The sequence below is a fragment of the Quercus lobata genome, chromosome 9, assembly GCF_001633185.2.
Source record: "Quercus lobata isolate SW786 chromosome 9, ValleyOak3.0 Primary Assembly, whole genome shotgun sequence".
Taxonomy (NCBI): Eukaryota; Viridiplantae; Streptophyta; class Magnoliopsida; order Fagales; family Fagaceae; genus Quercus; species Quercus lobata.
Genome location: NC_044912.1, coordinates 9,736,347 through 9,756,684, shown reverse-complemented (window position 1 = coordinate 9,756,684; position 20,338 = coordinate 9,736,347). Strand labels below are relative to the sequence as shown.

The 20,338-nt window shown below is 33.3% G+C and overlaps 2 protein-coding genes across 7 annotated transcripts; both read right to left on the bottom strand.

Moving 5' to 3' along the window:
- Positions 1 to 4,561: 4,561 nt before the first annotated feature.
- Positions 4,562 to 11,213, bottom strand: LOC115959970 (LEAF RUST 10 DISEASE-RESISTANCE LOCUS RECEPTOR-LIKE PROTEIN KINASE-like 2.3). 6 transcript variants are annotated; one of them, XM_031078652.1, is made up of 6 exons: positions 10,219 to 11,213; positions 9,879 to 9,914; positions 9,501 to 9,536; positions 7,793 to 7,840; positions 6,197 to 6,223; positions 4,562 to 5,918 (listed from the first exon to the last, which is right to left on the bottom strand). In XM_031078652.1, the coding sequence occupies exons 1-6, from the start codon at positions 11,027 to 11,029 to the stop codon at positions 4,786 to 4,788; spliced, it is 2,091 nt and encodes a 696-aa protein (XP_030934512.1). In that variant the 5' UTR covers positions 11,030 to 11,213; the 3' UTR covers positions 4,562 to 4,785. The 6 variants fall into 6 exon arrangements, with proteins under 6 accessions (XP_030934512.1, XP_030934514.1, XP_030934516.1 ...); XM_031078654.1 differs by having other exon boundaries at positions 7,793 to 7,837; XM_031078656.1 differs by having other exon boundaries at positions 7,793 to 7,837; positions 9,501 to 9,533.
- Positions 11,214 to 15,764: 4,551 nt separating this feature from the next.
- Positions 15,765 to 16,343, bottom strand: LOC115961171 (rust resistance kinase Lr10-like). Its single transcript, XM_031080201.1, has one exon. The coding sequence runs from the start codon at positions 16,341 to 16,343 to the stop codon at positions 15,765 to 15,767; it is 579 nt and encodes a 192-aa protein (XP_030936061.1).
- Between the last annotated feature and the right edge of the window lie 3,995 nt (positions 16,344 to 20,338).

Here is a 20,338-nt window from a genome sequence, read left to right as displayed (position 1 = left end):
CTCTTGCCAAAAGTCCGACTTATTTTAGGTGGAAGTTTCCTTGATTATTACTTGTATACAAAATTCCAGGATCATTAAATTGGAATAGGTCCCTTACTAACCTAACTAATTGGAATAGGATGAAATTTCTTCCCATCCACACTAAACGTTGTGTATACTCCAAATTTTTTCTACATCACATAAGGATACATTGTTGATAGGTGTCATCCAAGTCCAACATGATTGAGAGTTGTAATTAAGACTATGGCCCAGAAGCTTTACTATTCAATACTTTGTGAGGAAAATTAAACACTCATTTGATGTAATAGGAGACTATGGAAGTTGACATTGTATACACTGGGGTTTGTTCTTGATGTTGTGAAATTGTTGTAGGTACTAAAAACTCCAGTTTGATTAGTTGGTAAGTCATGTTCTTTAATCGTGAAAAGTCTACAATGGAAAACTTTTATGTTCCAACAATAAATGTTTTGGAGAGAAAATTGTTAGCCCCCTCATCCCATAAGTCCCTTCTATTTATACAAAGGAAAAATGGTCCAATATTCCTAAGTGTGACTTAGTTACATGGAATTTTTGTGCAAATGTGCCTAGATTTCTTTTAAAATTTTAATTATAATTTTAAACTCTAATTTGGTGATTTTTATATGATTTCATGTGTTCTTAAATAATCTTAATGCTATTTCAGTTTGTGCAAATTATAAAACATATAATCGGTAATTTAGCAACATAGGCATAGGAGAAGGCATGTAGTGGTTTAGGAAGAGTAAGTATTTAGTTTTAAGGGAAGAGGAGTAGGCATAAACATAAGAAAACCTTTGGATGGAGGAATAAGGAAAACAAAGAGTTTTTGATGATTAACATCCCTCTATCTTATCCATTAGTCTTATTTATTACTAATTAAAATCTATTGAGTTTAGTAAATAATTGATATGGCATATAATAAGTGTAATAAATTAAGAATGATGTATTTTATTTCAAAAAAAAAAATCAATTATCTATTCAAAGAGAGTGCCACTTGGCAAAACTTCGTGCTCTCTCGTGTGATGTCTCTGCTTTTATATATATATTGATTGATTTGAGATAAAATTGAGTAATTTAACCACACAGCTCTGTAGTTTACTAGCTAATTGCTACGTTAATATTGAATTGGGTTATCCAACTTGATCCAACCCACAACCTAACTGCAAATTAGATCAGTCTGATCTAGAGAACGAAATGAACCAAACTGGATAGTTCAATGACCAGGAGTTGATTTTGATCATTTACCTTGATGTCAAGGGTTGATTTTTTCAATTCAACTAATTTTTACACAATAATTTGTGTTGATTCTATTTTTATAGTCTATTAGTTCATATTTTGTGTCTAAATGCTTCATAATAATATTTCTCGCTCTATCCATGTTACCTTAGATTGCAGCAACGATTCAAGTACTAATGTCGAATTGCAATATTTTGATTTCAAAGAAGATAAAGATGCATAGGAAAGAAGATTTATGTTCTAGTTGACCAAGACTAGTAAGTGTTCAAAATCAAGATATACAATCTGGCATCTCATTCGCACTAATAACCTAAACAAAATGGTAGGAAAAGGCGTAACTAAGAGTAGGACAAATGATGTATAAACTGGCCTTAGTTTTTGTCCTAGTCCAACTACGAAGATGATGAGGAGTTTCACTAGCTAGTTGACTGAAGAAGATATTATCTTTAGTGACAGCAATGATAAAAAGAAAAAAAAAATCAGTACCGGCCACTTTGTTTTTGTCCAAGTCCAATAATTAATTTTTGCACACACACACACAAAAGACAAATTGATTAGAAAGGACAAACAGGGGAGAATGATTATTTGTTGAGTATAAAAATCAGTACCGGCCACTTTGTCATGTTCAACCAATTTCATACCTGCTCTTTTTTTTCTTTTTCTTTTTTTGAGAGAGAGATACCTGCTCTTTTTGAACATGAATTTGTTGACTATTTGAAAAGCTCAATTTGTATGATAAAGTGGGCACTGTGCTATTCCCCTAAAAATGCGCTAAAAAATTCTCACCAATATTTGTGTGATGTTCCATGCACCTTCCTATCAAATTGAAGCCATGAGTCAACAAATACGACTTTTGCAAGCAGTGTAATTCTTATCTTTCTTGTTTTCACATTTGAGATTCTATTCTTTTTTTTTTTTTAAATGTAATTGTCTAATGGAGATTCATGTTTTACTTTACCTCCTAAACTGATAATTACTCGATTATTTTGACACAGTACTATTGCTTTTGCGAAAAGTTCCCCTCACTACAATATAGAATCCAAAGAGAAATAATAATGAAACTTCTATGAACTTGTTAAATTGAGGGGGCACTTTTGCATCAACATGACCCACCGTCACCAACCAAAACTAAACACAGTTATGGTCCATGGAAATTTCATGGAAGTCTCTTTATAATTATGTGGCAGCTCTTCGCTTGGTTTAGCTTGCGTGTTATGCACACAAAAACAAGACACAAGCAGTATCTCTGTTTAGTAGCTAAATTCCACGTAGCTACACTTGCATCACAAATTCACATTAATCCATTAACACTTTGTTTGAAAGTTCTCAAAAAAAAAAAGAGTGAAATAAATTAGAATGAGTAAATCATAAAAGAGCGAAAGAGAAAGGAATAAAATGGAATATATTTAAGTAATGAAATCTAATGAGAAATAATAAGAAAACTTGTATCAAAATCGTTTTTTAAAGGAGATGCTTCCAAATTAATCCTACAACAATAAACCTATGCTCTAATACCAAATGAAAAATCGCGTTATAGGAGATGCTTCCATATTAATCTAAAACAATGAACCTATGTTTTGATACCAATTGAAAAATTGCTATTTAGACCCCTAATTTGTCATCAATCTTGGCACTAGATACTTTTTTCAATTTGTCATTACATTCAACTAGTTCTTCTTCCCAAGTTCTTGACCTTAAACCTATGGAAGAAATTCTCACACTTAACTTCATCTATTACCTTCAACTATTTGTAATCTTGGCAATAGTTCTTTTTACATTCAACTATTTGTAATGTTGGCAAATTTCCATGTCAAAAATCAAAGTGGTTTCAGTGTAATTGCAAGTTTCCATATATTTCAATTTCATTTAAATTGTAATTGCATTGAGTCATTGAAGTTCAAGTTCAGAAGAAAGAGTACAAGTGCTGCAGAAGGATTCTTGATTGAGCAAGATTCATCATGTTAGACGAAATTATGTGTGAGACAACAAAATTTGGGTTTTTTTTTTTTACGCAAAATAGTTTCCTTGAAATCTGTTTAACACTCAATCGAGCAAGTTTGCCCAAGAAAATTAGTTTTTTATTTTTTTATTTTTTTTTTTTTTGACTTATAATTGAATAACAAACTCCTTTGAGTAGGACAGTTATCAATTTTAATTTTTAAGAAATAGTATTTAACATGCCTCAAAGTTACATTATTTTTCATATAATTATCAATTTTATTAAGAATCACACATAGAGAGCTTTGAGAGAGAATCTCTATATGCAATTGTATATCAAAATCTGAATGTAAAATACATAGCCTCTGGTGTTTATATATAGAATCAAAGGAGAGCGAGAAAATAGGAAAAGACCTAACTAACTATTACACGTGTGCTAACTCCACATTATAAGCTTAAGTAAAACACATGTCGTTTAGCTACTACAATCATAAACTACAAGTAGCTTAGCCAGTTGAATAAATACTGCTACTCTATCAACTGTAGCTCTGCTATTCCATCCATCTGCAACAAATTTCCTTAAAAATACTGTGAGCTATATTCCCAGTTATATGAATTTGCAAAGGAAAACTCGCTTTGGACTAGAACCACAAATACGTTGTAACTTAAAATGTTACGAAATCCCATGATATGCACAACATTGACTAGAACTTTATGGAGTCCATGATAATTTAAAGTATGTCAATGTAACGAGGAACACTTTGGCCACCTTGCCATGCTCAATCAATTTCTTTGGAAAAAACTTTTCCAGCAACCTCAATTAACTTTGCTAACTTTTTAGGCAATTTTCCAAACAAGCTCATTTAATGAGCTAAGCCAAAATGTGGGCTGGACCCACGTGGTGCAATGCACCCAACAAGAACCATTATAGTCTCGGATAACCAACCTTATTCCCGCTACGTTGATGTCACTAAAAATAGCCCCGTAAAAGTCAACTTCGTAGATTGGATTGTTTGGAGGGTGCCACCCGATTGTACTCTGTATGGGAACAGAAGGGGTGGTGGTTCTTGATCTTCTTTAAATATCAATAAGTTATGATGTAATTTCATTTTTTTTTTTTTTTTTAGCATTCTCATTAAGAAAAGTATTGGAAGTTGTTCAATTATGAGGCACAGGAAGAGGATTTTTTTTTTTTTTTTTTTTTTTGGAGCTTATATTTGACTTCTTTATATATATATCATACGATAACTCATTGAAGGAAAATCTAGAATATTTTTAGTTTCAAAACTTTTACTACAAACAAAAAAGTATATATTAGTATATTACCACTTTCTATTCAACACATTTTTACTACTTATTTTCGGCCGACCAATCTTGATTTCGCTGAACTGAAAAGACTTGTACAGTGGCAATTTTCATCTGACTTCATGCATCCTTGATTACATGAAATGGTTACAAATGACATTGAAAATAATTACATTGAAACTTTTGTCATTACAAGTAAACTTTTGTAGAAATTACAACCAAATATATTATGCAATTAGCAACACCTAAAATACCTTTCACTAGTTTCTATGTAAATCAACCAACAAATCACATTGTTTGCATTTGAAATTGAGCTGATTGACTTGATTCTCCTGATTGAATTGATGAGCAAGTTGGATTTAAGTTATCTCTTACATCCTCTAGTGATAATAAGAAAGGTTTGGAAGGTATTTGTAAGCATTCTTCTCCTTCAAGCATTTTTACAACTTTGTTCATTGAAGGACGATCACTAGGCTTCATTTGTATGCACCATAATGCAACCAAAATCATCTTCTTAATTGTTTTTTTCTCCTCCGCTGTGGCATCTTCCATTACTATCTCATTTCCTTTGCTAACTTGTTCGTAAACCCAAGTTGGAAAGTAAATTTGACTTGAATGGTCTGCAAATTCATTAAAGTTCTTTCTTCTATTCGCCATTTCCAACAATAACATGCCGAAACTATAAACATCAGCTTTATAGGAGACACCTCCAATGTTTTTATAGAACAACTCTGGAGCTATATATCCTAATGTTCCTCTTGCAGCAGTTAAAGCCACTATGCTATCATCTACAGGATAAAGTTTTGCAAGCCCGAAATCAAAAACTTTTGGGGTGAAGTTCTCATCAAGAAGAATGTTATGAGGCTTGATATCAAAATGCAGAATTTGCATGTCACATCCTCGATGTAGATATTCAATCCCACGAGCCACTCCAAGAGAAATCTTGTATGTTTTCTCAATACTTAAAGAGATACTTCCATCTTGAGAAAAAATGTATTTGTCAAGAGAACCATTAGGCATGAATTCATATATAAGGGCGCGCCTTGGTCCCTCAGCACAAAAGCCAATGAGTTGAACTACATTAGCGTGGTGAATCCTGCCAATGGTCGCAACTTCACTGATAAAGTCTTGGCCATTGGCTTTGGACATACCCAACACCTTTATAGCTACAAGTTGGCCACTTTGAAGCTTTCCTTTAAATACAGAGCCATAGCCTCCTTCTCCCAATTTCTCCATGAAACCTTTGGTGATCTTCCTAATTTCTGGGTAAGAGTACCTTATTGACATGAGGTTATTTTGACTTTGCAGAAATTCTTCCACAACATTATACATTGATAAATGCCTCCTACGGCACTTATATGTCAAAAAGGCAACCACACATGGAGCTCCCAAGAACATTTTTGCTGCAACGTGTATTAATACTGTACATGCACATCACCGAAATAATTATGAGAAAACAAATTTGTTGTTGCACTGGTGCTAGCTTTTTTAATTTTTAGGTGAAAATATGGTTAAACTTACAACTAAGTGCCTTCCTAATCCTAGTAAAGTAATTAAGCACAAAATATGGGTTTTCCTTTTAAATGTCACTAATATTTACATCTTAATTGTTTGCATATAAACTATTTTCATGCACTATCTTAAGAACTGATTTGCAAAAAATGTTGAAGAAGATCAAAGGAGAGATTCAGGTTCTTACCGATGTTTAGAGATAAGTAACTATAATCTGCAACAACAAAAAAGTTGAAATTACTCTTTGCTAACAAAAGATGAATTACTAATTAGTGAAACGAGTGACTGGAATAACTTGAAATCTCCAGGGACTAAGGCTTAATAAAAATCATCTATAACTTGTTCAAACATCCTCACCATTTTGGTAGAGTATCATGGACCAAACTGATCAATAGCCTTTATCGCTACCTTTCTAGTCATGCATCTTTTTTAATCTTCAATTTGCATTACTCAGGCAATGCTCTGGTCGATCAGTGGTTTTTATTTACTTCCGATGGAGCTAGAACTTTGAGTTAGGAGAAGCTACTTTACTATTGGCTGTGTGCAGTAATTTCAACCTTTAACTCTACTACTATTTAGCTGCTGATTTTTTTTTTTTTTTTTTTTTTTTGAGTAAGAACAAAATTATCTTTGTTTAGAATTTTTCAAAGGGCAGAGTTCTTTTATTTTGGATAAAATTGGTTAATTAAGCTTAAATTTTTACTTTTACTATTGGTAATTTTTGTTGTTGAGGTTTTTTTTTTTTTTTTTGGCTTGTATTTTTTGTTTTAGATTATAGATCTATAATTTTTTTTTTATGGTCACTAAAAGAGGAAAATACTAGAGTTACAAGCTTTTTTTTATAAATTATTGATGCAATAAGTAATTACTGATAAGTAAAAAAATAATGTGAGTGATGGGCCCATATACAAACCAATAAGAATTTGCTACCAAAACAATTTATAAAAATGTTATAAAAGAGTTCGTAAGTATAACATTATTCTTAAAAGAATCAATAATATTTTTTAATTAAGGAAAACAAAACGTAATTTTATAAAATATAATTGCTACAATTAGTACACATATATAATAATATTTTAAAAAATAAAAATAAAATTGGGGAGCCCATTGCCCCCTAATCCAATGGTAGCTCCATCCCTGATCAATGGGTTCTTTGTAATACAATAGCTTAATAATAAAATTTTATCCATCAAGAGTTTTCTATTGTGGACATAATTAGTTGTCAAACTGAACTGCATTTACTTCTCTCACTTTCTCTTGCTTCCACTTTGTTTCTTTATATTATTTTATGTTTTTCTTTCCATTTTCACACGATTAAAGACCTTCTCAACATGCTTTAGTTAAGCTACAGCTAAGGCTGAAGAATTTGCCTATCGAGTCAAGTAAGCGAGATTTTAATTAGGTTATAATAGAGTAAATGTTTGGAGTCTTCACGCATGCATTTTGCTTAGAATACTAATCCCTTTTTTAATCACAGAAATATTGAGGAAGGGAAATTTTTTAATCAAAAGAAGAATGTAATTTCATAAGAAATTCGATAATTATTTTTACTTTTCATTTCCTTAAATCCAAAAGATTGTGACCTACCAATTGCCCAAGAGCATGCATGGTTATTTCTCTGCTTGTGTTATCATCACATCAGACACAATTACTCATGCAATTCTATTTCATTGTCGGTTTTGTATATCTTTATCCTTCAAACATTTTTTTTTTTAATATTACCAAAAAAAAAAAAAAAAAAAAAAAGACAACAACAACAACTTTTATGAGATAGAAAGCTGACCTATATATAAATAATTTTTAAATGGGCGCCCAAGAGTCTGTCTTCCTGCTTTTCACAAAGAAGAGAATAACATCAGCGTTTGGAACTTTACAATTAATTTTTTCATTATACAAAAACTACAACAAATATTTCTTAGCATGTCTATTACATTTTAATGGATGGAAAATGCACCAAGAAGCTTTCTTCTTAAGAAATTTGATAATTTTTACTCTCCATTCCAGAAGCCTAAAAGATTGAGATCAACCAATCCTAATTACATGGTTATTCCTCTACTTTTGTCTTAGCACATCAGAGCATTTTAGTATCTGGTGTGCTAAAACAAACCAAATGCTATTTTAGGCTTTTTAACACACCATATACTAAAAAGAGGCCTCCATTTAGCGTGCTAAGTCGATATTTCTTTAATCATTTCACTCTCTTGGCTGGTTTATATTATTTTAATAGGTTGAATGAAAAATTAAGAGATGCATGAGACGTGAGGTAAATTATGAAATAGTGTGGTAGTAGTAAACGGTAAAAGTAGTACTTTTGGTGTTTTAAAGTGACTGGAGGCACAATTATTCATGCTTTCATTCATTGTCCATTCTATATATATTAAAATTTAGGGTAAATTTCACTAATTACCCCTGAGGTTTGGGCAAATACCAAAGAGGTCCAGAAGTTTTCAAAACTAACCCTTTCAGTCCTTTAAGGCCAAACGGACCTAACACCGTTATTTAACTTTTACTTTCCCGAATCAAAAAAAAACTTTTACTTTCTCTGTTTCACACTCACTCAAAACCTTTCTTCTCTCATCCCTCTTTCTTCTCACTCTCTCTGAATCCTTCATCCCTCTTCCAATCTTGCTTCTCAATCTTTCTGACTGCCTTAACTCTCGTGTCCCTTTCTTCTCTCTCGTGGTTGCGACGGCTCTGTGGTGTGGGTAAGCAGCGTTCATGGGTTTCGGTGTGGATCGGTGTTGGTTCTCTTGATCTTTGGGCAACATCATGCTGTGGGTAAACGGTGTTTGCGAGTTTCGGTGATGGTTCTCGTGGTCTTTCGGCGGCGTCGTGCTATGGGTTAGCAGTGGTTCGTGGGTTTTGGTGCGAATTTTGGTTTGGGTTATTTGTGGGTCGGCGATGGAGGTTGTGGATTTTGGTTTGGATTGGTTGTGGGTCGGTGATGGAGGTTTGTGATTTTAGTTTGGGTCGGCGGCTGAGGTGTGGATTTTGGTGATGGAGTAAGCAGTGTTTGTGAATTTGAGAAGATGTTTTGGGTTTTTGGTTAAGAGAGGTTTTGATTTATTGGGTTTGGTTTTGGGATTAGGATTTTGAGTTGAGAGGCTGATTTTTATTTTTTTTTGTCACAGTTCTTGATGGATTTGTGATTTTTGTTGTGTGTTTTCCGTTTTGATTGTTGGATTCATTCAAGCATTTTCTTTCCCTGTTTGTTTACTGAGAAAGTTACAAGGGAGTTTCTATTTTTATCAGTCAAGAAAGAGGAGGTAGATAGAGAAAGGGATGAGAGGAGAGGTTAATGGCATTAGGTCCGTTTGGACTTCAAGGACTGAAAGGGTTAGTTTTGAAAACTTCTGGACCTCTTTGGTATTTGCCCAAACCTCAGGGGTAATTAGTGAAATTTACCCTAAAATTTATTACTATCGCTCAAACTTTTTTGAGTTAGAAACTGTTTAGCAAAAAGAAGAGAGAGATTGAAACAGAAACCTCACCTGTGAATAAATTATATAGACTTACACACCATCCTGCTTTTTAGACAAAAGAAAAGAATAACATCAGTTGGAACATCAAAATTAACTTAGTCATATCTCTTTCTCTTTGCCTTTCCCTTATGTGTGTGCGTATTTGTTCCTCCAAAAAATTAAAATTTAACTTAGTCACTATACTAAAACTACAATATATATTCCCTAGCATGTCTATTATTGGAATGGAAATTAAGCTATCTTCTTCAGAAATTCAATAATTTTTGCTTTTCATTTTCTTTATTCCTCTACCTGTGTCATCATCACTGGTATAATTACTCGTGCAATTGGATTTCATAGTCCATTTATACTATCATGCAAACAAATTTTTTGAGATAAAATACTCACCCGCGAGCAAAGTAAGTAGTGAGTAACCCAATCCTGCTTTTTTGACAATGAAAAGAAAAACATCAGCATTTGGAATCTTAAAATTAAATCTAGTAAATTTCTATAAATATACCCAAGCATGTCTATTATATTGGTATGGATGGGGATGGGGTATGCACCAAGAAGTTTCTTCTTATAGAAATACAATATTGAAACAATAAATGAATGGTTATTGACGGGAGATATGCAAGAGTTCAGAAAAGAAAGAAAGAAATGTGCAAGAGGAAAATAATGGTGAACATGTAAGGTATATAATTAGAGAATGGAAACAGTTAAGGCTTTTCTCGCTTTATTTACCCACCAAGGTCAAAAATATTTGTGACGTCGCATTGAAGATGGTTCGCGTCATCGAGGTAGCAAGAATAGATACCTCCTCTGCAAGAACTTTTACAAATACCTACGAGCCACGAAATCTCAAAACCATATGCTAATTCATGGTGAACGTCCGTACAGGAGATATTTGGGTCATCGTTAATTACTGGCCACGAAGTAAGAAACATCTTCTCTACTTGGCATGAGTCCTCCACTTGGGATGCGTAGGTTTCACCGACTTTAACATATCTATACCTCCTCTTGGAATCAGATATAGAAGAAGAGTTGTCATTATAATTGCAAGTAGCAGTGTCCAAATACAGTGGAGAATTCACTGGTTTTTCACAGCTCATAAAAACCACACTCCGTGATAGTTCGTGATTCCACCCGGACATCTTCGTACCCCTTTGCTCATACGTGGTATATGTATGCAGATATGGCAAACTGAAATTGTATCGATATAAAGAATAACTCGGAGTGGAGAAGTAATTGTCCTTCTGTATAACTGAGTCCACCAACCGGATTGTGTAGTTTTTGTAATTGATTTCCTGTACGTAGTATTTTCCTTCAAATAAATATAACACTGCTTGATTGTTCTCACAAGACAGTTCATGCGTCTGGTTGCCGCAGGATTCTGGATCACTCTTCAATCTAAACGGATATCTTATGTTCTGGATGTTGCCGCAGGAAGAAGGGGCACACTGATGAGTATTATTCTCGGTGCTGCAAGTTTTATGGACTAATACAAGAACAGTAAGTACTACCGTGAGTCCGGCAGTGAAGGGTAATCCTCTCACCATTATGAGAGAGAGAGAATTTTCTTCTGGAACAACTAGCACAGTTGTAGACAAAGATGAATTATTTTTCTGGTTTTCAAAGTATTGTCAATAAAATTGAGGAAAGTAATTAAAGAAAAGAAAATGGAGTTTTCTCGCTTTTGCAGAAAGAAACCAAATAAGGTTTGGTGAAAACGGGGACAGTATTATCAACAACACCAATAACGAGTTATCAATGCAAGCACATACGTCTTGATTTTATAATTTACAAGTTAATAAATTTAAGGCTAAAATTTAAAGTTGGTTTACCTACAAAAGATAACTAATTATTTAAATTTTCAAAAATAAAACATAGTATATTAGAAGAAAAATAAGTAAATAATTATTATGAACTACATTTTAATCTACTTAATATTAGTTGTACATCTAATAATAAAAATATTTATACTTGAGAATTACACATTAAGCTAGTGAATAATTTCTTTAGTATTTTCAATTACAATATAAAATTTTAATATAATTTTACTATTCTATCACTTCAGTCAAAATATATATATATTTAGTATACAATAAAAAGAGGTCAATAAAGAACTAAAATTTTATAATTACGACTATTCTTTTAGTGGCTTAAATATTACCTTCATACTCATAGAACTAACTTCGAGTACAAATCAAAAGATAATATTTATACTAAATAAGAATTTTACCTTCAATACTAAAGTTTTTTTTTAGCAGACTCCAATACTAAAGTTAAAAGAAATAAAAAGAAGAAGGCCCAAAAATTAATAATAAAAAGGTTCATGTGTTAGAAAGGGAGTCAAAGAAAGGGTGCGCGGTTACTTTAGTATATGGTAGGTCAGGCAATGACAAAAAGAAAAAGAAAAAAAATCATGTCTTATAAGCAATCATGTATCAAGTAATTAATTTATGCACACACACAAAAGATTGATTGGTTAGAAAGGACCTGTACAGTCCAAAATGGTCACTTTGTCATGTCAATTTCAATATGAATTTCTTGACTGTTATTTGTATGATAAAGTGGGTACTGTGCTATTTCCCTAAAATTGCGCTAAAAAGTCTCACCGATATTTGTATGATTATGTGGGTGGCTACGGTGCATGATGTATCCAATTCAAGCCACTAGTCACTTTGTCACGTCCAATCAATTTCAAGATGAATTTATCATACAAATAATAGTATGTGTTTGGGGTTCATGTCTGTGCGTACACGTTTCTTCAGTTCATGTTTTTCACTTTTTTTTTTTTCCTGTATGTGAACAGTAACCTCACATGGATTCATTGTACAGGGACAAAATTACTGTTCTTCACTGTAGCAGTACTGTTCACAGCACTATTTACGTACTAAAAAATATTAAAAATGGGTCTCACGATACTATTCACACATTTAAAAATTATTTTACTACAGTATTTTCAGTTTTTAGTTTTTAATTTTAGCAACAATAAATTCAATCCAATCGAACCGTAAGTGGTTAAAAAGGCCAAATAGAAACTGTATATAAACAGCGACACTCTTACCATTATCAGTTGTTCTTTTTTTTTTTTTCTTTTTCTTTTTTTCTTTTTTTTTATAATTATTATCAGGCTTACACCTCTTTGGTAGATGAGATAGAATCTAATGGATTGACATTCTCCACTTATAGTATGCGAGTCCAACATCTCTGTTGTCCACATAATACGAGTAGTATTTTAGAGTTGGCACATAAATGTGATTTCGGACAAAAACATCTTTTGGGCCAGGTTCTAGCCCAAGGATTTCTCCGGAGATCCATTAGGCTTGGGCACCAACAATCTCTTGGTTCAGGATTCGGCTCAGAACTCAGGGGCTCCACTTTATCCCCTCTACTGCTACACAAAAGAAAACATATAGGAGAAATAAAATGAATCTTATGTGGAGCAGAGGAAGAAACACTAGAGCATTTGTTCATAGATTGAACAGCATCAAAAGCCATATGGGCTCTCTCACCTCGGCCATCAATTTCTTTGAAATAAATTTCAATTCATCTCAAACTATGTTGAGTTGGTTATCCAACCAGAGGATAGCCTAAGAATTCCCAAAAAAAAAAAAATAAAGGCGATGAATTTCACCATATTCATAGCAATCTATTGTGGTACTATTTGGAAAATAAGGAAAAAGATCTTTTTTTGGTAAAAATCATCAACACTCAACACACCTTATTATCACACTAACTCTTACATGAATATCTGAAATAAAACTAGTGTAAACAAAAATTATGTAAGATTCAATTATAAAATGGTCATTCAATTGGAAAATAAAGTTGCCACTCTAATGTTAAAAATTATTTATTATATTTTTGCTTTTAGAGCTTTGACCATCTAGAGACTGTTGCTAGAAATCTCTTGAAAATGTGTTGATTGTAATGTGCAAAGTTTATTAGATTTGCAGGCACCTATAGAATTGAGTTCCTGTTCAAATCAAATGACATGACCATGATCTAGATTCAATGGCTCAAACAAGAGTAGAAAAGCAAAATACAATTTGTAACAATTTTTTGTACACGATATAGAATTTGAAAGGAAAAAATTATAGCATATCCCAAAGGATCATAAAATATCCACTGGTTGTAATCGTTGAGGAGTATTCTGACAAATGGGACATTTAGCATTCAAGCAAAGCCATTCATCAATGCATTTAGCATGGAAGCAACCCTAGCATTTAGGTATAATCTTTAATAGTCTCCTTAGCCTAGTATTCAAATAGTCTGTGTATTGGGCAAGTGTTGTCATTGAGCTTAGGCAAATGCCAATTCTCACCAAGAACTATTTTTGGGTAAAACTACTGTCGATTCATCGAGGGTCACAATAATTTTGGGCTGTGGGTTGAATTCTGGGATTAAATGATGTCTTCTAGCATTATAGGAATTGGCCTTGCCACTAAGGCATCAAATTATACCTTTTTTTTTTTTAGTGTGACCGACCAAAGACTAGAAAGAGTCATAGACTACAAGAGAAGCAATATCCTCAGGTACATATTCCATCCATACCTGAAGATCCTCAATAAATTTAGCCTTCTTGGCTAGACAATGAGCAACAGAGTTGCCAAGTCTTTTTACATGGGAAAAAGAAGCAAAACGAAAATCAAATGCTAGCAGTAGAGTATCATCCAACTCATGACCATATGCAGAGTTAAACGTGTCTTCTTAGAGAAGTCCTCGGATAATGAGCTTAGCATCACCCTCAAAGATAGCTTCAAAAATGCTGATTTCCTTAACAAATACTACTCTCTGACTCACTAAAGCTTCCACTTCCTCCACAGAGAAAGGTAATGAGATTCATGGAGACAAAGCACTAATGACAGGACCTTTATAGTCCAGGATAACCACCCCAATGCCCGATACATTGATGTAACTAAAAATAGACCCATCAAAGTTAACATTGAAGATTGGATTGTTTGGAGGGTGCCACCCAATTGCACTCTGTATGGGAATAGGGGGGGATTCTTGATCTTCTTTAAATATCAGTAAGTTATGGAGTAATTTTGATTTTTTTTTTTTTTTTTTTGTTTTAAAGCATTGTCATTAAGAAAAGTATTGGAAGTTGTTCAATTATGAGGCACATTAAGAGTTTCCTTTATAGTAAACTAAAAATAGTTATGCACATCTAATAAAAATAAATAAATCATATTATTTACATCTCTCTTTCATTATTTTTAGTATCTCTTATTTTATTTTTGTAGCTTCATATTTGACTTCATTATATATTGTATAGTGTTGGGCCTTCAAGCCCTTTGGGCCTTGGGCCCCTACCCTGTGGTGCGGCCCACAACCTCATCCCCATGTACAGGGCTGGGTTCCGCCTCATGCCACAACGTCTAACCCAATGCCCAATGGACCTGTAGTATTGACCTAAACACACTCTAAGGCCCACATCAAATGCAGCTTGGACAGATATGTGGTTGCTCGGGGGTACATATTTTGGCTACCTGGTATTGCCTTGGGGAAAGTCGCTACCAAACATCCTTTAGAGGTGGGAACCAGTTCCAATGCCATTACTACCTCTACCCATAGAATGCCCACTTAACAACGATGGAATTGGACCCCTATTCCCACTAATAATCAGGACTAATCATAATGTCTCTACTTATCCTGAGCTATAAATAAGATAATGTAATGAGGAAGAAGGGGTTGGCAATTCTAGAGAGAACAGTGAGAGAAAATAACAATCATTCCAAGAAAGAGAGGTAGTGATTCTATGAGGAAAAAAGGAGTTTGAGGAAACAGGAGTATACTTAAGCTGCCGAGCATAGGACCACCCATGGTAGGAAACCCAAAACCCACAATACAAATAGATTGTGAGCTCAAATAAAGGTCAAGTCCAACAGCCATATTTTGGGTATGCACATATAAATATATATATATATATATATATATATATATATCATACAATAACTCATTGAAAGAAATTCTAGAATATTTTTAGTTTCAAAATTTATACTACAAACAAAAAAGTACATATTATAACTTTCTATACCACAAATTTTTACTACTTATTTTTCGACATCTTGATTTTGCTCAACCAAAAAGACTTGTGCAATTGCAACTTTCATTAGACTTCATCCTTGACTACATGAAATGGTTACAAATGACATTGAAAATAATTACATTGAAACTTTTGTTATTACAAGTAAACTTTTTGTAGAAATTACATGGAATTAGCAATACCTAAAATACCTTTCACTGTTCCATGTAAATCAACCAACTAACATATCAATTGGTTTGTATTTAAAATTGAGTTGATTCACTTGATTGGATTGACAAGCAAGTTGGATTTAAGTTGTCTCCTATATTTGCTAGTGATGATAGGAAAGCCTTAGAAGGCATTTGTAAGTATTCAACTTCTCCTACAAGCATTTCTACAACTTTGTTCATTGAACAACGATCACTAGGCTTCATCTGTATGCACCACAATGCAACTATGATCATCTTTTTAACTATGTTCTCCTCCTCTGTGGCATCTGCCATTGTTATGTCATTGCCTCCACTAACATGTTCATAGACCCAAGTTGGAAAGTAAATTTGGCTTGAATGATCTGCTAATGCATTAAAGTTCTTTCTTCTACTTGCCATTTTCAACAATAACATGCCAAAACTATAAACATCAACTTTATAGGAAACACCCCCAATGTTTTTATAGAATAATTCTAAAGCCATATATCCTAGTGTTCCTCTTGCAACAGTCAAAGATATTATACTATCATCTACAAGATAAAGTTTCACACGCCCGAAATCAAATATTTTTGGGGTGAAGTTCTCATCAAGAAGAATGTTATGGGGCTTTATATCAAAATGCAAAATTTGCATGTCACATCCTCAATGTAGATATTCAATCCCACGAGCCACTCCAAGAGAAATCTCATATATTTCCTCAATACTTAATGGGATTCTTCCTTCTAGAGAAAAAATGTATTTTTCAAGAGAACCATTAGGCATAAATTCATATATAAGGGCACGCTTTGGCCCCTTCGCACAAAAGCCAATGAGTTGCACCTCATTCATGTGGTGAATCCTTCCAATTGTGGCAACTTCACTGATAAAATCTTGCCCATTACTTATCAAAAAAAAAATCTTGCCCATTAAATTTGGACTTATCTAACACCTTTATAGCTACAAGATGGCCACTTTGAAGCTTCCCTTTATATACAGAGCCATAGCCTCCTTCTCCCAGTTTGTTCTTGAAACCTTTGGTCATCTTCCAAAATTCTGAGAAAGAATAACTAATTGGCATGAAGTTATTTTGGCTTTGTAGTAATTCCTCAATAGCGTCATCTGTTGATAAATGCCTCATACACCACTTATTTATCAAAAAGGCAACCACCAATGGAGTACACACGCCCACTTTTGCTTTAAGGTATAATACTGTACATGGACAACAGAAAAAACTATGAGAAAACAAATTTCTTGTTGCATTGCTTTCAGCTATTTTAATTTTTAGTTGAAAATATAGTTGAACTAACAACCAAGTGCCTTCCTAATCCAAGTAATTAAGAACAAGATATGTTGCTTCCATTTAAATGTCACTAAAATTTAATTACATCTTGTTTTTATGGTAAACTATACTCATGCACAATTTTTAGGAATGATTTGCTAAAAAAAAGTTGAAGAAGATCAAAGGAGATTCAGGTTCTTACCGATGTTTGGTAGTATGTAAAAATGATAATATCCTGCAACCAAAAAGAAAGGTTGAAATTACATTTTGCTAAATAAAGATAAATTACTAATTAGGACCATTGCACACCATTGGTGCGTTGGTCACTTTACAGATATAAATGCTTGTGGGTTGTGAGGGACAAAGGCCGAGATTTAAATTTCTAGGAGGAAACTTCACACACATATACACTTAAATTAGACTAAAGTATAATTTCTATCTTCTAAAAATAAATAAATAAATTACTAATTAGGGAAACAATTGACCTAAAAAACTTGAGAAGTCTTGGCATAATAAGAAACCTCTAAAGCTGTTAACAGCGGCAAGCACGGGCCCAAGACCAAACAACGTTGACCCACAAAGCAAACCCACCCCCATCAAGAAAGCCACAGACCCACAATAATCTAATTAACTCGTGCCCACAAAACCTAGACCAGTCCAAATTTTGTGTAGATCTTAAGAAATTCGATTATCTTACTTTTTATTTTCTTAAGCCTAAAAATCAACCAATCGGTTGCCCAAAGTACATGGTTATTCATCTACTAGTGTCATCCTCACATCAGGCCCAATTACTCAATGCAATTCTGTCATTTTTCATTCTGTATTATCTTTACCCCTTCAAACAACTTTTTTGAGATAGAAAACTCACCTTGCGGGAATGATATACATATAGGCGTTCAAGATACCGCCTTTCTGCATTTCACAAAGAAGAGAATAACTGTAACATTAGCGTTTGGAGCTTTACAATTAATTTTGTCATTATACAAAAACTACAACAAATATATATTTGCATGTCTATAGTACAATGGAATGGGTGGAGAATGCAACAAAAAGCTATCTTCTAATTAAAAGTTCGACAATTTTTACTTTTCATTTCCTCAAACCTAAATGATTGAGATCAGCCAATTGTCCAAGTATATGGTTATTCCTTTACTTGTGTCATCATCGTAATATTTCATTTTGAGATAGAAACCCACCTGATAAAAGGTAATAAAGACTTATAATCCATCCTGCAGTTTTGACAAAGAAAAGAATAACATCAGTACTGTTTTGAACTTTGAAATTAATTTAGTCATTATGCTGAAACTACCCTAGCATGTCTTTTACATTGGAATGGATGTGGTATGCATCAAGAAGCTTTCTTCTTCAGAAATTAGATAATTTCTACTTTCATTTCCTCAAGCCTAATAAAAGATTGTGATCATCCAGTTGCCCAAATAAATAAGTTATTCCTCACGTACAATTACTCATGCAATTCTATATCATAGTTAATTCTATATATATTATCCTTCAAAGTTCAAACTACTTTTTTGAGATAGAAACCACACCTCAAGAAGAAAATATATAATTTTTCACCCAATCCTGCATTTTTTACAAAGAAAAGAATAAAATCAGCATTTGGAACCTTGAAATTAAATCTATTAAATTTCAATAACATCACCAAGAAGTTTCTTCTTATAGCTAGAAGTTCGATATTGCGAGAGGAAGATAATGGTCAACATGTAAGGTATTTAATTAGAGAATGGAAAGTTTTATGCAATTTCTCGCTATATTTACCCACCAATCTTGCCGCTGTAGCATTGGACAAGGTTCAAGTTATCAAAGTAGCAACTGTGCCCTCTTCCACATTGACTTTCACAAAAAAAAATCGATCCATGAAAGCTCAAAACCATATACCAATTTGTTGTGGACTTCTGTACAGGAAATATGTGGATTATCACTTCCTGGCCATGGTGTCATAACCATCTGCTCTAATTTGCACAAGTCCTCCACATCCGTAGCTCTTATTGTACCAATTGTAACATATTTATACCTCTTGGAATGAGAAATTGAAGAGTTGGAAGAATACTCTCCATTGTCATTGCAAGTAGAAGTATCCAAATAAAATGGAGTATTCACTGGTTTTTCACAGCTCAAGAAAACCACAATCTGTGCGTTGCAGTTTTGCCAGTCATAGTCATACAACAGAGAACTCCATTGAGAACTGAAATTATATCGATATAAAGAATAACTCAGTGTGGAGAAGTAATTGTCCTTCTGTATACCTGAGTCCACCACCCAGATTGTGTAGTTATTGTAATTGATTTCCTGTACGTAGTATTTTCCTTCAAATAAGGAACACTGTTCGATTGTTCTCACAAGACAGTTCATACCTTAGGAAGCCACAGGCTTCTGGATCGCTCGTCAATTGAAATGGATTGCTTATGTTCTGGATATTGCCACAGGAAGAGGGGCACACTGATGAATATTATTCTTAGTACTGCAAGTTTTATGGACAAATACAAGAACAATAAGGGCCGTGAGTCCTGCAGTGAAAGATAATTCTCTCACCCTTATGAGAGAGCTTGAAATTTTTCATCTGGTACAACTAGCACAGTGGTTTGTTGACAAAGATGACTTGTTTTTCAGGTCTTTCAGAGTATCATCAATAAAATAGTAGTAAAATAAAATTGAGGAAAGTGATTAAAGAAAAATATATATAGAGTTTTCTCATTTTCACATAGAGAAACCAAAAATATATAGAGTTTTCTCGTTTCACATGGAGTTTTCAGGTCTTTGGATTCTATTCTTTGTCTTGTTTTTTTAGTAAGTTCAACTACATTCCTTTCATCAAAAAATGAAGGAAAAAAAAAAAGAATAAAAAGTTTAACTACATTCCTTATTAGGCATGAGAGATGAACAGGATGTGGACTCCAATGCCATGTTTTGAGTATTATACCCCCAAGAAATGAAAGACCCTTTTTTTTATCACTGAAAAACAAACGGTAAATATATTCAACCATTTTCCACTATGACCTGCATCAGATAGCCATGAGAGTTGAAACAACAGACAGAGCTTTAACCAAAAAAAAAAAAAAAAACTCATCTCACTGTGTGTATTGAGAAAAAAAAAAATGAGAAATGTTAATCACTGGCATCCAATAACTGTGGTCCTTGTACAAGCAACAAACGAGCTTTGACCCAAAAAAAAAAAAAAACCTTTTTTGAATTTAAAGTTCTAATGAGGGTCCCTCCATAATTGATGGTCATGAGGCTACCAGCAATTTTATAACCAAATTCTTCTTCTTCTTTTTCTTAAACTTCCTGATAAAAGACTTAGAATGAGTTTTTCATTCAGCTCCATTATGCAAGATGAATAAATTTTTTCTTA

What these genes read in the sequence shown, in the direction of transcription:
- LOC115959970 (XM_031078652.1), bottom strand. Translation starts at nt 11,029, where the DNA reads ATGGTGAGAGGATTACCCTTCACTGCCGGACTCACGGTAGTACTTACT. An exon ending in ACTACTTACTTTGCTCGCGG is followed by an intron (nt 9,537 to 9,878) that starts GTGAGTATTTTA and finishes TTGTCTAAAAAG; the next exon opens with CAGGATGGTGTGTAAGTCTA. An exon ending in TTACTTATCTCTAAACATCG is followed by an intron (nt 5,919 to 6,196) that starts GTAAGAACCTGA and finishes GTGCATGTACAG; the next exon opens with TATTAATACACGTTGCAGCA.
- LOC115961171 (XM_031080201.1), bottom strand. Translation starts at nt 16,343, where the DNA reads ATGCAAATTTTGCATTTTGATATAAAGCCCCATAACATTCTTCTTGAT.